At 36.3% G+C, this 16,271-nt stretch overlaps 1 protein-coding gene across 3 annotated transcripts; it reads right to left on the bottom strand.

Moving 5' to 3' along the window:
* Positions 1 to 6,307: 6,307 nt before the first annotated feature.
* Positions 6,308 to 16,271, bottom strand: olfcq15 (olfactory receptor C family, q15). 3 transcript variants are annotated; one of them, XM_087293253.1, is made up of 7 exons: positions 16,186 to 16,271; positions 10,457 to 10,622; positions 9,675 to 9,966; positions 8,690 to 9,517; positions 8,180 to 8,407; positions 7,763 to 7,886; positions 6,308 to 7,606 (listed from the first exon to the last, which is right to left on the bottom strand). In XM_087293253.1, exons 1-7 carry the CDS (start codon positions 16,205 to 16,207, stop codon positions 6,693 to 6,695), a joined length of 2,574 nt encoding a protein of 857 aa, XP_087149379.1. In that variant the 5' UTR covers positions 16,208 to 16,271; the 3' UTR covers positions 6,308 to 6,692. The 3 variants fall into 3 exon arrangements, with proteins under 3 accessions (XP_087149379.1, XP_087149380.1, XP_087149378.1); XM_087293254.1 differs by lacking the exon at positions 16,186 to 16,271 and having other exon boundaries at positions 8,690 to 9,141; positions 9,355 to 9,517; positions 10,457 to 12,257; XM_087293252.1 differs by lacking the exon at positions 16,186 to 16,271 and having other exon boundaries at positions 10,457 to 12,257.

The following is a 16,271-nucleotide window of genomic DNA, read 5'->3' as shown; positions in this document are numbered from 1 at the left end:
GTAATAATACTGTGACATATATTTGTCATTAGGTAATATGGCTGAGGGCTAGATCATAGAGTTGCACTATGGGCCAAAAGCAAGACTATTAAGACTTAAAGTCTTAAGAGGAGGGATTATATGAGGTGGATTTTATACTCTTTAAAGTGTGAAGTTAATATATATATTCAAAGTGTATGTATATAATCTGCTTGTAGACTTGCATACCATTAGAAGAATTACCATATCACAAGAACTGGATAAGTTATATAGTTACCAGGTTTGGGTCAGGGGTTAACCTAGGTGGAAATTGAGGCCAGGGGTTAACCTAGGTGGAATTTGTGTAATATATGGAGAACAAAGGAAAACAACGGATGTAAAAGGGTATTTAAATAAGCCAAGAACAGGAGTGAGGCAGAATTTTTCAGACAGAGATGCTACTGGGGGTCTCCTGAAAGTTCTCCTTTGTTGTCGACAATAAAGTATATTCTTCTGATATTCATAACCTCCAGACTGAGTTTGATTTAGTAAGAGAAAAACCAAGAAAACCACTACATTCCAGGGTTTGTATTTTTAGGTCCTGAAATTTAACATATCTGTTTATTTAAGCTGTGAATATTTCAACGAAAAATATTTCAAACACGTTTTCATACTTAAAAATTCAATAATTCATATTCAATTTTCAGATTTCACTTACAAAATATTCAATACCCTTTAAAAATACGATGTATATGATTCTAAAGGTAATTTTCAGTTGATTTTATTTCAGTTCAAATATTCGCTTCCATAAATTCAGTGGATCAAATTCGACTGTTAAAATTCAACATTACATCCGGGAACTGCAGGAAAAGCAATAGATTGCAGATTGAAGATCGCCAGCTGCTCTAGCTTTCACCAGCAGGTGGAGATGGAATAATGTAAGATTTTTAACCCAGTAAACAGGCGAGAAAAAGGCTAATAAAGGCACAAAAGTAGCATTTAATATTAATATCAATGCCTTGGACATTATAAATAATAAAAAGTATGAGTAAAATGAGTAAATGAGATTTTAGTCATCTATATTTGCCCTTATGTAATGGAAGCCAGCTGGTGATCGCGTAAATCTCAGTCCTCGGATCCAGTGACAGAAATTGTTCTGCAATCTTTAGCATCCTCGGAGCTTGATCCCATGCCGGCTCGCTCCCTGCTCGGACCGTGTACTTGCACATAAACCGTCGAAATAAAATATTTTCCTCTGATTGGTCAACCAAATCTGAGCTTGTGACAGCCCTTAAAAAAAGAGCCCTCTAGACCAGCACCCAGGATTTGAATTATTGTAATTTATTCACTTTTTCGGCGGTTTGTCTCAGCTCTTAATGCCCCCCTTCCAAAGCATCTCTTCCATACCTAAAGCCAGACACACTCTTCCCAGGGATCTTCTTCCTTTCCAGGGGCCAAGCTCCACGGTGGGAGGGGGGAGGGGGCCTGGAACCATTACCTTCCATACCCCAAGCCAGACCCACTCTGCCGGGGAATCGTCACCCTTTCCGGGCTTATGCTACTAAGCAGGTGTCCCTGGATTGACACCTGTTCTCCAGCGGTGCCAGGATACCTCCCACTTAAGCCCAGAAAATGGACTTAGCTAACAGCACGTGCTAGCCAGACGTATTGTTGGTGAACCACCCAGCTCTGGTGCACCACCCTATCCCCCATTCTACCACCTGGATGTACTCTAGACACCTTGGATGGGACCCGCAGCATTCCATTCAGCAGGATGGGTCAGGGAGAGGACTGCCCCTGGAGGATCTGGAAGCTATGGTAGTGGCAGCAGCTCTGGCAACTTAGGTGGTGGTAGCCATTCTAGTTGTTCAGGTGGTGGCATTTCAAAGACAGGAACCATGACAGGAACTATGGCAGGGCGAACAGGAAGAGGAAACCATCTTCTGAGCTAATGGCAGATTGACTATCAAAGTAGCTGGTGCATTAGCTGTGGTTGCTTTTTGAACTTGTTCACTGAAGGCAGCCATGTTGTGCCTTGACCTGAAGAGCTGGCGGCAGCACTCTTGCGCTTATAAGGGTTGACAGCGGCCATTTTGTGCTTAGATGGATTATGTAATGAATGCAACAAGAAACAATACTTAGCAAAATGTGTGTGAATCTAAGGTGCATATACAGTCCATGTAATCGGCCTATGATGGGCTTCCAGCTGTGTGTGCAATCAGGGAGAGAACTGGAACTGGTGTGTGTGTGTGAGATGCATGATGGGATCTGTGGATCATTTCAGTCGTAGAACTGTAGTTCTCCAGCGATCTGCAACTGCCAGATTGCTGGTGCCTTTTTCATTGCATGAAGATTCATTTTGCACCAACAGCTCTGAGACTGTAGCTCAAAGACCAGCTTCATTTCAATATCCTGGTATCTTAATATCTATAATAGACTTTTAGGAATATCATCACTTTGTAATAGTGTCATTGTTTAATTTTGTGAGCAGTCAACATTTGATGGCAACTGATATTTAATGTGGGCTTTTCTTTGGATAATATAATTTCATGCAGTTTGAGTAAAAAAATACAATTCAGTACATATGTGTTTTCTCTCATGGTTATTAGACACCAATAATGGTAATAAACTCACTGAGACAATTGGCACCATAACAGTAAGTAGTGCAATACAGTTCTCCATTACAAGTACAGATGTCTCTGTCTTATGAAAGACGCACCTTAGTCAGGTGCTAACATCTCATTGCCAGCTGAACCATTTCTGCTCAGCCACCTCACAATTTAGCTCCAGTACAGCCTCAGCTACCAGTTTAGTTCACAGCCATTACCCAGGCCAATTGATCTAGGTGTACAGTCACCAGCACCAGCCAATATTATGGCCAATTGATATGGTATACCCAAACCAGCTCTGCCTACATTTGATAGGGATAGGGAGTGAGACTTTTCCCTACTCAAAATGGCAGTCTCATATGAGGCCATGCTCCTCTCACAGAGCAGTTTAAATATCAGTTGCATCTATACAGACCAAGAATACCAAGTGCCTGCAAATTAACACAGGCCTACTGTATCTGCATGACCACTACCTTACACTACCACATTGCATGCCCTCCAAGACAAACATGGGCAATCTCATATAGTAAACATAGTGGCTTATAAACTCTGCAAGTGTTGATGCTGGCTTCTGCTGATGAAACTGCAAACTATCTTCAGTTACCTTTTACTCCTAAAATGATGAGTACAACGAAACAAAAACTTTGCAGAGTATGGAACCTGAGTGGCTGGTAGAGTCCGGGGATCCAGCAGGATTTCTCACAGATTTCCATAGAAGCAGCAAATGTTTTTTTATTTTTTTATTTTATAATTTTTTTTTTCGATTAATTTATTCAGGATTTTACACTTTAGTGAATCAAAACATTGCACATTCTTTTGTATAAACAAAACACAACATGGAATAAGCTATGCTGTTTATGATGAAAATGGTGAATATACACATATTGTTATTAATGTCTAAGTAGCTGCAGTACTTTGACTTAGTTACAAGAATAAATCAAATGAGATGTGGACAGCCATTTTACTTGATGCTGGAACCTTGTCGCATTGCATTTTGTTATTAAATAATGAGTGTAATAGTTAAAGGTTTGTCTCGGTTTGGATTCTCTGAGTTGAACACTATCTATGTTTCCATGTGTTACATTTTAATGTAAGTCAAAGTAATAACAATCAAACTGGTGACAGACATTCTAGAAGTAATGAAATGCATACAGCAAAGCTGGCTTTGACTACAGGACAGAGCTTAAATATATATATATATATATATATATATATATATATATATATATATAAAACCCCACCAGTCCTACGTCACCCAACCCGCTACGAGCTGGTATCGAGTTGGCGACCTTCCGCATGGAAGTCGGGTGCTCTACCAAAGAGGCTATAGACCATGGCCTCTAGCGTCTGTTACTAGAGCACCTTTACAGGTCAGAGGAGTGAGGTTTACCTGCACAGTACACCCTAGCAGGCCTCCGTTACACTCACCCCCCAACCTCACTCCCATCCGGGTCATGGCACCAATGTAACCCCGCCGGTCCTACGCTACTTTGCCTACGCTACTTGTGTCAGACTCCTTGTGAAATACAGCCAGAATTTAAAACGCTTAGTTTTAGCAAATTTGATGAACGGGATCATGCGTGTTGATGTGAAGTGAGTGGCTCCAGCTACGCTGTCATGCGCTTGGTGTGTGTGTGTCTGTGTGTGCATGCTTTAGTGACACAAAGCGTACCTGTATGTGCCATTGATGTACTGCTTGATGCTTCTTACGTCCTTGTCGCAGCACCAGTGGCCACAAAATTAAGCACCAAAATGCAAATGCTGATTCAGTAATCCTGCTTGTGATCCTGCTTTTCTCACTCACAGCTCACATTATTCAAAACAAAAGGTCCACATTGTCCCCCGATAATGTCAACAGACTGGACTGTCTTAGCAACTGTCTGAACGTAAAGGAGGACTAAGCAAAATTGTTTCTGCTTTATAGTTAATGTTCTCAACTCACATCAATACACCTTTTTTAATGAGTACAATTGTATTCAATATTTTATTATTATTATAATTTTCCATATTTGCAATGATTGTATTTTGGCTTTTTTTGCAGTCCACTTACAATCTAACTTGGAAATCAATGTTTTCTTTATTGGCATTGATTGTTTTGAAATTCAAATAGCACTAACATGCCTGTGTTTTTATTTCTGTAATAAATATGGCTGTCAAGTCAGGATCTTGATGGTTTATTGTGGGTATGTTGTTTACATTAAGGAATTTGTTACAAGTAAAACAAAAATTCTAATAATGAATTATAGTTTGAATTTAAATAGTTGTTGTCTTGCATTTACAGCAATGGTAGATTTAAATAGCCAACATTACAAGTTTCAGTCTTTTTAATGTGATTAATTGCGATTAACTTTCAAAAAAGTGTGATTAATTAGTCAATTATTTTATCGATTGACAGCACTAATATACACACACACACACACACACACACATATATATATATATATATATATATATATATATATATATATATATATATATATATATATATATACAGTTGAAGTCAGAATTATTGGCCCCCCTGAATTATTAGCGCCCCTGTTTATTTTTTTCCCCAATTTCTGTTTAATGGAGGGAAGATTGTTTCAGCACATTTCAAAGCATAATAGTTTTAAAAACTTATTTCTAAAAACTGATTTTTTTTTATCTTTGACATGATGACAGTAAATAATATTTTGTTTGATATTTTTCAAGACACTTCTATACAGCTTAAAGTGACATTTAAAGGCTTAACTAGGTTAATCAGGTGAACTAGGCAGGTCAGGGTAATTAGGCAAGTTATTGTATAATGATGGTTTGTTCTGTAGATTATCGAGAAAAAAAATAGCTTAAAGGGGCTAATAATATTGTCCCAAAAATGTTTTTAAAAAAAATTAATAACTGCTTTTATTCTAGCCGAAATAAAAAAATAAGACTTTCTCCAGAAGAAAAAATATTATCAGACATACTGTGAAATTTTCCTTGCTCTGTTAAAAATCATTTGGGAAATATTTAGAGAAGAAAAAAAAAATCAAAAGGGGGCTAATAATTCTGACTTCAACTATATATATATATATATATATATATATATATATATATATATATATATATATATATATATATATATATAGTTGAAGTAAGAATTATTAGTCCCCCTTTGAATTTTCTACTCTTTTTAAAAATATTTTTCAAATGATGTTTAACAGAGCAAAGCAATTTTCACAGTATGTCTGATAATTTTGTTTCTTCTGGAGTAAGTCTTAAACACCATTTTAATAACAAAATTATTAGCCCCGTTAGACTATTTTTTTTTCTCCCTTCGATAGTCTACAGAAAAAAATATTGTGATCTAATAACTTGCCTAATTACCCTAACCTGCCTAGTTAGCCAAATTCACCTAGTTAAACCGTTAAATGTCACTTTAAGCTGTATGGAAGTGTCTTAAAAAATATGTAGTAAAATATTATTTAGTGTCATAACAGCAAAGATAAAACAATTATTTGAGGTAAGTTATTAAAACTATTATGTTTAGAAATGTGTTGAAAAAAACTGATAGATAGATGGATAGATAGATAGATAGATAGATAGATAGATAGATAGATAGATAGATAGATAGATAGATAGATAGATAGATAGATAGATAGATAGATAGATAGATAGATAGATAGATAGATAGATAATTATTTTGACCAATTATTTTTGTGAAATTTAGAGCCATTTGAAGCTGCATTAGCATCTTGAATGACAAGGTGATGTAAAAATTATTTATTTCATTGCGGAAGAGTCCTTTAAACCAGAGTCAATGACAAACTATGAATGATACAAATAACTTATTTATTTGAGAGTTTATCAGCAGCTAGTACTAACTTGATTCAGTCTGAAAGATGCTCAAAGTAGTCTGTATGGTGGCCTGAAGTCAAGTCAAGTGCGGAAGTCAAAAGCGATTTATTGTTTATGCTAGATATTGCTATATTGTCAGTGATGGAACCCGGTCTCAAAAAAAATCTAAATGTGTAAAAATTATTACAAATGAATAGTGCTTAATTTTAAGCAAAATGAAATTATGTAATTGTAAATTGTAAAAATAATAATACAAAACTATTAGTATTTGAAAAAAGTTGATCAGAGATTAAATTAACAATTTAACAGTTATCTCTTTTTTGTTTCTCTTCTTATTATGGCTTTTTTAGTGTTTCTCTCTGGATGTAAAAGGATTATGTAGCATTTTGGAGCAAATATGGCCACCAGTAAGCCAAAACTAGAAGCTAAAATAGCAAATATCTCAACAGCCACTGCATATTTACCTGGTGAACTAACATATGCTGGAACAAATGCAATCCATACAGCACAGAAGATCAACATGCTAAAAGTAATGAACTTTGCTTCATTAAAATTATCTGGAAGATTTCTTGCCAGGAAAGCTAACAGGAAGCTTATTGCCGCCAATAGTCCAATGTATCCCAGCAGCAGAGAAAAACCAGCCACTGAACCAATAGCACATTCATAGACTATTTTAGAACGGATATACTGGTTGTTTTTGATGGGTGTTGGAGATGCATTTGATAACCAGACTGCACATATCACAACCTGGAGAGCCGTGAGGACCAAAACTGTGCATCTTTGTTGAGCTGCTCCAAACCATTTCATTGTTCCTTTACCCTCAGGCCGAGATGACTTGAACACAGCTATTACCACCATGGTCTTGACCAGAATGCTGGAGATGCACAGGACAAAGCTTATGCCAAACACAACATGTCTTAACTGACAAGTCCACAACTGTGGCTGGCCAATGAATAGAAGAACACACAGGAAACACAGTTTGAGTGACAAAAGCAGCAGGAAGCTGAGCTCCGAATTGTTGGCTCGTACTATGGGCGTGTTAAGATGTAGAGCAAAGATGATCATCACAAGAGCACAGAAGCATGTGCCAAGCAGGGAAGCAGTGGTCAAAGAGATGCCCAGAGGATCTTCATAGGACAGAAACTCTACTTCCTTAGGGACGCATTGATTTTTATCAAAATTGGACCAGAATTCATCTGGACATGTCACGCATTCAGTGGAATCTGTGAGTAAAAATATGCAGCAAGATTTAATGACTATATATATATATATATATATATATATATATATATATATATATATATATATATATATATATATATATATATATATAATTATTATTATTATTATTATTTAATAAACAACAAAAAGCTCCAGACCTGTTGCATTAGAAATCTCTCCATCGCCACATGGCAAGCAGTCAAAGCAGCAGATAGGAAGACCCTTTCTCATCGCTTGTCTGGTGCCTGGTGGGCAGCTCGCACTACACACAGACCGTGGGGGCTATCAGATGACAGCACACGTTAAATATTCACAGAATGAATGGTCAGTACTTTGTATGGGGTATTTCTTAATCAAGTAGTTTTATAGGGTATTTCTAAATTGTTGCTTTTATTATTTTATAATTAATCTTTATTTCTATAGTGCTTTTTACAATGTAGATTGTGTCAAAGCTGCTACATATAGATGCAGTTCTAGCAAATAAAAACTGCTTCAGTCCCCTAATGTAGACAAATGTAACATGCATTACATAACAAAACAATATTTACAAATTATTGATAAAAATAATACATTACATTTTTTGTCTGAAAGTTCCAGTATAATGCACTCTCATCCAGTGAGAGCACTTTCCCTGTTCCTGCCCCTTCATTGACTACACCAACCGTGTGTAATCTTATTGATCCATCCGAGCTTGGGTGCCAGTTTAGCACATCATAGATTGCCAGAGCATCTCCATTCTCATCAAATGACACATGATCTCCAAAACCAGTTTTAAAGTTCACTTTTTGTAAGTAGTGGACCAGCTGTACAGTTGGTAGATAGGAAGAGTATTTAAAAAGTATGGCAAACTGTACATACATAATTTTTTTAAATATTAAGGTTCTGTCACAATTGCTATTTATTATTCTTTTAAATTATATTACTATATAGCTATTGCTGAACAGTAATAGAGTTGTAAGAAAGCAATTTCAATACATTATACTAGTTCAATTAAGATATCTAGAAAACAAATATATTTAGTTTATATATCTACATTTTCCTCTTTCAGCCCTTCTATATCTTAAGACAATGTTCATGAGTCTTACCTGCCAGGGTTTCAGATTTGTTATGTTGCCACAGCTGTTTCCATCAAATGGTCCTCTACCCTCCTCACACTCCATTAAGTCATGAAGGGCATGTGCCAGAGCATAAACAGCCTTATAGACATTGTAAGATGCTCTTAATCCTGAAACATCAGTGTATGGAGTTTTTGTGGTACTCAGATCCTCATGTCCTGTACAGATACTTTTCTCCTGCTCTCCAATTGTGTCTTTACTTCTTGTTTCAAAACTGCACCTGAACATGTTCTCCCAGAAGATCTTCAGCATATTATCTTTTGGATTGTTGCTAGCATGAATATGTAGCAGAAACTCTTGTAATCCCAGGATCTCTCCACGCCTGATGGCGATGCCTAGTGTGCCCCCCAGGAAAGGCAAGTAACGTGGAGTGTGAAATACTGGTGAAGTGGCCCAAGCTTCACTTGCAATCCATTGCCTGCCTGTCAAGTTTTGCAACACCACCTCATCAATCAAAGGCATCAGATAGGATGATGTTGAAAAAACAACCACCACACTAGCTGTAGAGGCCTTAATCACTTCCATTATACGCTGTATATCTTTGGGGTTATTATCATGGGGAAGGATTTCAGAAAAAGAAATGCAGCTTCCAAACTGCTGCATTTCCTGCTGAAAAGACACAGATGCATAGATACCATAATCGTCATCACTGTAGATGAGACCAACCCAGGTCCATCCAAAATGGCTCAAGATTCGAACCATAGCTCGGACCTGAAAGGCATCACTAGGGATTGTTCTGAAAAAAGAGGGATATTTTTTCCTGTCACTCAAACAGGAGCAGGTGGCGTAGTGACTAACCTAATTTGGACAAGAGAAGGGAGAGAGAGAGAAAGGGAGAGAGATTATAAAACACTGCAATTTATGTTTAGATAAGAAAAAGAAAGAGGACATATGAATAAAAGAACCAAAATGTTATTAAAAAGTTCATATTTTTACTTTTTTTATCCGATCTTACTATAGGTACTCGAAACAGCCCCAGAACACTGGAAATTGCAATAGATGGAGTTGATCCAGGATCACCGACAACCCCAATTACTGGAGGAGGACCAGTGCAGTTTAGGTTGGAGAAGTACTCCTCTGTCCCACTAGCCAGAGATATGGCAGCTCGAAATGCCATTCCTAGCATCACACAGTTGTCATAAAGATGGTAGCCAAGAGTGATGTTTGGCAGCAGATTTGGATTTTTATTGATCTCATCTATAGCAAAAACCATAGTTTGTGCCTGCTGAAAGCTTTCCATATCAAATCTAAGGGGGGAATACTTTCAGTAAAAATCACACGAATATAAACTAATAAGTATATAGTATAATACTGTAAAATATTCACATACAACTCATATCACATACTCATAAATCCATTTGTTAAAAATATAGTGTGTGTGTGTGATGTATATATATATATATATATATATATATATATATATATATATATATATATATATATATATATATATATATAGTCAAGAAAACATAACAGTTTTCTAAATAATGTTTAAAAAACAATACTTACAATACATAGACATTTTTTACAGAGCACCCTAGATTCGGCAAAAGGCAAAAAAAAATTGCAAGTGCTATGACTAGTCCCAGTTAATAAAATACAGTATGTTTTAATATAGTTTTATATAAATAAAACAGAGGTGCTAGTTTTAATGTTAAGTAATGACAAAAACATTTAGATTTAGCTATTATTATTATTATTCTTATTAGTAGTAGTCATCTTAGGTTCCAGACTCACTTTTCACAATATGGTGGTTCTGGCTCTGATTTGAAGCTAAGCTTAGGGAACAATGTAAAAAAATGAACCTCAAACAGGCCTCCAAGTATAAAATCTCCATCCTGGTACATTCCATTTAACTTGAAGTGTCCCTGGAGCTGACAGGTACCTGGATTGACAACTGATGCTGCAAAGATACAATTTAAAGACAGATAAAGAAAGATATTTAGACTGATCCACATCTTTTTTTTTTTCTCACCCACTCACCAATTCTGCTTGCTAATTTATAATGATGATTGCATGGGGTGTTGCTTTTAAAGAGAAGGTGGTGCTAAAGTAAGAATACGAAGATGAAGAAGGGGATGGGGAGTTGGGTTGTCACCCCCATTTCCGTGACATTATATCTCATTCGTGGGCATCAGGGAGCCAATATGAATTTGCAAGAGACTCCTAGGTAACTTGGCATGTCTGCATTCTAAATAACGGTCACATAAAGTAAAAAATAATTTTAAAAAAAATAATAATAATGCTGGTGGGTCAGCAGAAGTATTTCAAACATACATGTGATAGAGTTTAAGAAATTATCTGAACATTATGAAAAATAACAGTTACACTAGATAAGTTATTACACTGGATGAACACTTAATTAGTTTATATTGTATTAGTAGTGGGCGAAGCAGTGGCGCAGTAGGTAGTGCTGTCGCCTCACAGCAAGAAGGTCGCTGGTTCGAGCCTCAGCTAAGTTGGCGTTTCTGTGTGGAGTTTGCATGTTCTCCCTGCGTTCGTGTGGGTTTCCTCCAGGTGTTCTGGTTTCCCTCACAGTCCAAAGACATGCGGTATAGGTGAATTGGGTAGGCTAAATTGTCCGGAGTGTGTGTGTGTGTTTGGATGTTTCCCAGAGATGGGTTGCGGCTGGAAGGGCATACGCTGCGTAAAACTTGCTGGATAAGTTGGCAGTTCATTCCGCTGTCGTGACCCCAGATTAATAAAGGGACTCAGCGGACAAGAAATGAATGAACAATAAGAAAAACACTAAGTTAACAATATTAAATATTATTCACATATTTATTATGTAGGCCCACAGTCTCTAAAAACAGCTCTGAAACAATAATTCAAACCAGGTGCTGTTCAGAAATGGCTATCTTAGCTCAGCATCAGGTGCACAGCAGCAAGAAGTTTGACGGCGAACTACAGGCATACGTTATTATTATTATATAGGCATAGCTCGGAAACAATCATGCAGACAGGTGCTATTTGGAAATGGCTATCTTTGCTCAGCATCAGGTGCATAGCAGCAAGACATTTGGCAGTGTTCTATGTCCTTTTGTCATTTGTACACATCATAGTAGCAGTTTCTCATTCCTTCCAACAAATTGCAAATGCTTTTGGACAAGCATTAATTGCTTTCATACAACTCTCTGCTGTTTATAACATTATCATTTGCCTATGTCATGTCAATTAAAATTAACTAAACTTGTGATTGCTGAATAGTCATGATATATAAAACCATGAGATAGTCCTCATTTCATTACTTGAGTCATTACATACAAAAATGTTGAACTAGAAGTAAAATCTGTCAAATTTAAATTTTATAACAATGCTCAGATCTTTTTTTCCTGAAAATGTCTTCTAAATTCAACAATTTCATGGATGATTTACAGACCTATGTATGTTGGTTCAGTTCCAATATGTACTGCAATCTTGTTTACAGTTGTGCACAGCTCCACCTAAAGGAAGTCTATGCTTGTTGTAAATAAGGGTGTATTTATTTTTTTACACAATGTGTAATAGATTAGAATAGATTAGAATTGCAAAGAGCAAATGCAGTAAAAAAAAGAAAAAAAGAAACATACATATTCAGTGTCTTGTACCTCACTAAATGCAGTGATGTCTATCTTTACTGTAGTTTTCAAATGGCTGTGCAAATAGTATATAGTGCTGTCTTAAGCATTTTCAGGAAGTGTCAACCAAATTTGACTTTTTTGCATTGGAAAAATATATAGAGGAAACTGTCATAATGAAAACATGACAAAACCATCTCACTATCTTGTTCATAAACAATAGTGTCAAGACTTTTTCTCTTGATGACACTGACATTTTCATTGACATGAATACTTGCAGCAGTGGCGCAGTAGGTAGTGCTGTCGCCTCACAGCAAGAAGGTTGCTGGGTCGCTGGTTCGAACATCGGCTCAGCTGATGTTTCTGTGTGGAGTTTGCATGTTCTCCCTGCGTTTGCATGGGTTTCCTCCGGCTACTCCGGTTTCCCCCACAGTCCAAAGACAGGTGATACAGGTGAATTGGGTAGGCTAAATTGTCCGTAGTGTATGAGAGTGTGTGTGGAAATTTCCCAGAGATGGGTTGCGGCTGGAAGGGCATCCGCTGCGTAAAAAAAACTTGCTGGAAAAGTCGGTGGTTCATTCTGCTGTGGCGACCCCGGATTAACCCCCTAGGGTCGAAGACCGCATATACGCGTTCTGACAAGTATTTACCTTATTGAGCTGAAATGAACCTAAATTACACTTTCAGTTTTATTAGTATAGATAAGATCAATACATCAATCGAATCTGTTAGGTGTCTAGTTTTAAATGTGTACACTCACAACAAAAACAAATGTCTTTGCTTTTGCAAAACAAGGATAATTAACAGTGTAGGCATTCTGTCTTTTCTCTCTCTGTGAACTGTTTTAGAAACGCGTCAGTAAAATGTGCTGAAACTCCGCGAAAACAAAACACCCAGACATGAGACACATATCTTTATAAAGCTTGACGTGTCTACTTTTAAATGCAGCTATGCATGTTGAAAACAAATATTGTTTGATAAAGTAATCAGTATGAAACAAATGCTATGTCTAGTTTCTCAGTCTGAGCTCATTAGAGTTAATGCGACCACGCCCACAAAGCTTTGACATTACAAGTAGCCTGCATGAGGAGCGCGCAACAGTAGACTGTGTCAGGACAAACACGTCATTAAAATGAACTGAAACTCAGCAAATACTTAACAAAGAAACATGTAAGATGTTTCTAAAGATATGTCTACTTTTGCATTAACCACTTCAAGTCGAAAACAAATAATCTCCTTTCATGGAATCCGTATAAAAGTAAGGGCTGGTACGGATTCTCCTGTCGCCTCATTACATCGAACGTGATCCCGCCGGCAGTAAAGCCGCAGTTCATATGGAAATGAAGTGAAGGGAGCCAGCCAGGTGATAATGTACACGCTCCCCGAGACATGGCATCAAACTACAAGTTTTATTATAGTTACTTAATTTTGTTTGAATGATGGCACGTTACTGCCAGAAGTGCTGTACTAAACAGCGACAAAGAATTTACCTTCTCCTTTCAGAGGAAGAGCACGACTCTATGACGAGCACATGCATTTTGAAGAACGTCTAGACTCAGCAAAGGACAGAATTCCTGTTGATAAGTCTTTTATTCTAACCTTTATGATTTATATGAAATATGGCATTACAGGCCACTTATAGTTTCATTGCTATACAAAATGTGTCCTATAACGTAGAGCGTATACAATACAGGTGCTGTTCTGTTTAAAATTCCTATTTGGTAACTGAGTTTATTAGGTCAACTAGTATTGAGTTATTTTGTGTGATAGTTAAATATATTTTAAATAAACTGCAAACAAATATATATATATATATATATATATATATATATATATATATATATATATATATATATATATATATATATATAAACTTATTTTTTCTCAGATTCTTTCTTGAAACTCTTAGTCACATACCTGTCTGATGGCTCATTATGCAGCTCATTATGCAGGTCTTTGTCTGCTCTGGTGTTACTCACTGCATAGTAATGATAGTTCACGCCTTCTCGCATAAACCATTTTCAGCCAAAAAGTGACTTAGAAAATGTTATTCATTATATTGTTTTCTGTGAGCAAGTGAACAAGATGATTCTCACATCATTTTAAAGTAAAAACACTAGACTGCAAGATCCAGTTCTCAAAAGTCTTGTGCACAAATGTTCTCTGTGTGTTTCACCGCCTTGTTTCTGTGGGTTCAAAATTTTAGTTTTTCCCCTACCACGCATAAACGTTCCTTTCTTAAAAACACGAACACATACAAACATGCTGCTTAGGTATTATTGCAGCCCAACTTGTGCTGTTTACAGTGTTATCACAATTTAGCCATTACAGTTTTTCTTGTTTGCTTTGACCTGGTTAAAGAAACTAGGTTCCTCTTCATTTTCATTATCACTATCCCAGCAGAGCAGAGGACCGGTCTTGCAAATGTGTAAACCCTTTCTCATTGGGTTGACACATTTTCCCTACCATTTTTCCAAACAGTTAACACAGATGTCATTCAAGCAGTCCAAACTCCATTGTTTTAGTTTTGGTAACCAAACAGAATCCATCTATTCCTAACTATTAAACTACCAACATCAGTATGAAATCACTGAAGCACCGGTTTGACACTCCTTCACACAAATCTTCAATTAGCCATCATTCTGCAAACCTTATAAAAACGATGGAAGGTCTATGTTGTTCTGTGCCAGCATTGATGGAGGAGGTCAATATGGCTATGTCCTATACTGTAGTATATTAGTTTACATGTGTTTTCTCTAATATTTACAGTATTTTATTACTTTTGTCTGTTTTTTTATGTACAGTATTTCAGTTTTCAGCCACAGTTTGAAAAATGTCATGAATTCAATATATATTCAATCAAAGCACATCTTATTCTTGATCCAATTCTTTGCAAAAAGGCGAATTTGACAGCCCAAATAGAGACAACAAATGCCATTGGCTATAAGCTACAATGGCAAGCAATGGTGGTGCATTTTGAGTTCTGTATTTTGTAGTCCATTGTGTAATGATTAATTGAAAGAGCTCATATACTTGTTTGCAAGTTGTGTAGTTTGAAGGTAAAACTAGCTTTTGTTGCATAGTTAAATGTTTTGACACAATATGTGCCTTTTGCAAGCAAAATGTGTCATTTTGACCATGAGTGCCGCTGTTTAGGCCTGTGTGTTAACTGTTTTGAAAATGTGGAGTTTCAGTTGACAACTGCATCCAAGCAATCGAGAAAAACTGTAATATGTTTTAAAGATACTGAAAACAACACAAATGTCAGTGCATGTCAAAACTTCTCCAGAGCCCCAAAACACCCTCAGACCCAGAGGGTTAATAAAGGGACTAAGCCAACAAGAAAATTAATGAATGAATACTTGCTTTTGAGGAATGAGCTATTTATTTTGAGAAAGTGACATGCTTTTACAGGTTATCAACTACGTTTTGCTGTTTTTTCTAATTGTTTTGAGAAATGCATTAACTGTTATGCAAATGTAAATAGTGTTGTGGGAAATGCACCAAAGCAACTAATAAAAACTAATACTGCTAATTTAGGTTTACATTTAATTTATGCATACACAATGAATTTAAGCCTGTTAACCGATCAGATGATATAATATGTAAACTTAGTTTCTATATTTAAATAAATAATATATTTGCAGAGGACTATTATTTTGAGGGCGACGTCACAAGCTCAGATTTGGTTAAACAATCAGAGGAAAAAGGGCATTTCAGCACAGCCTACATGTGTATAATAAAATTTTAAGTTGTTTATCCGTTTTCCTAACCTAAACCAAAAAATTAAAATCGCGCCAAAATCTTGTTTAAGTTAAGTAAAGTTTTGTTTCCTTATTTTGTTTGAAAACGGATATGGACACCAAGAATGATTAAACTGGAAAAGCATACTGTTGTTTAAAAACTCACCAACCAACTTCAAAAAGCACATCTAGGTAAAGTTGAGTTTCAGCAGTAACAGATCAGCAGCAACAGTGTTTAAAATGTTTACATTT

The sequence above is a fragment of the Danio rerio genome, chromosome 18 (assembly GCF_052040795.2).
Source record: "Danio rerio strain M-AB ecotype USA chromosome 18, GRCz13ab, whole genome shotgun sequence".
NCBI classification, from domain to species: domain Eukaryota; kingdom Metazoa; phylum Chordata; class Actinopteri; order Cypriniformes; family Danionidae; genus Danio; species Danio rerio.
This window is presented reverse-complemented; position numbering and strand designations above follow the sequence as displayed.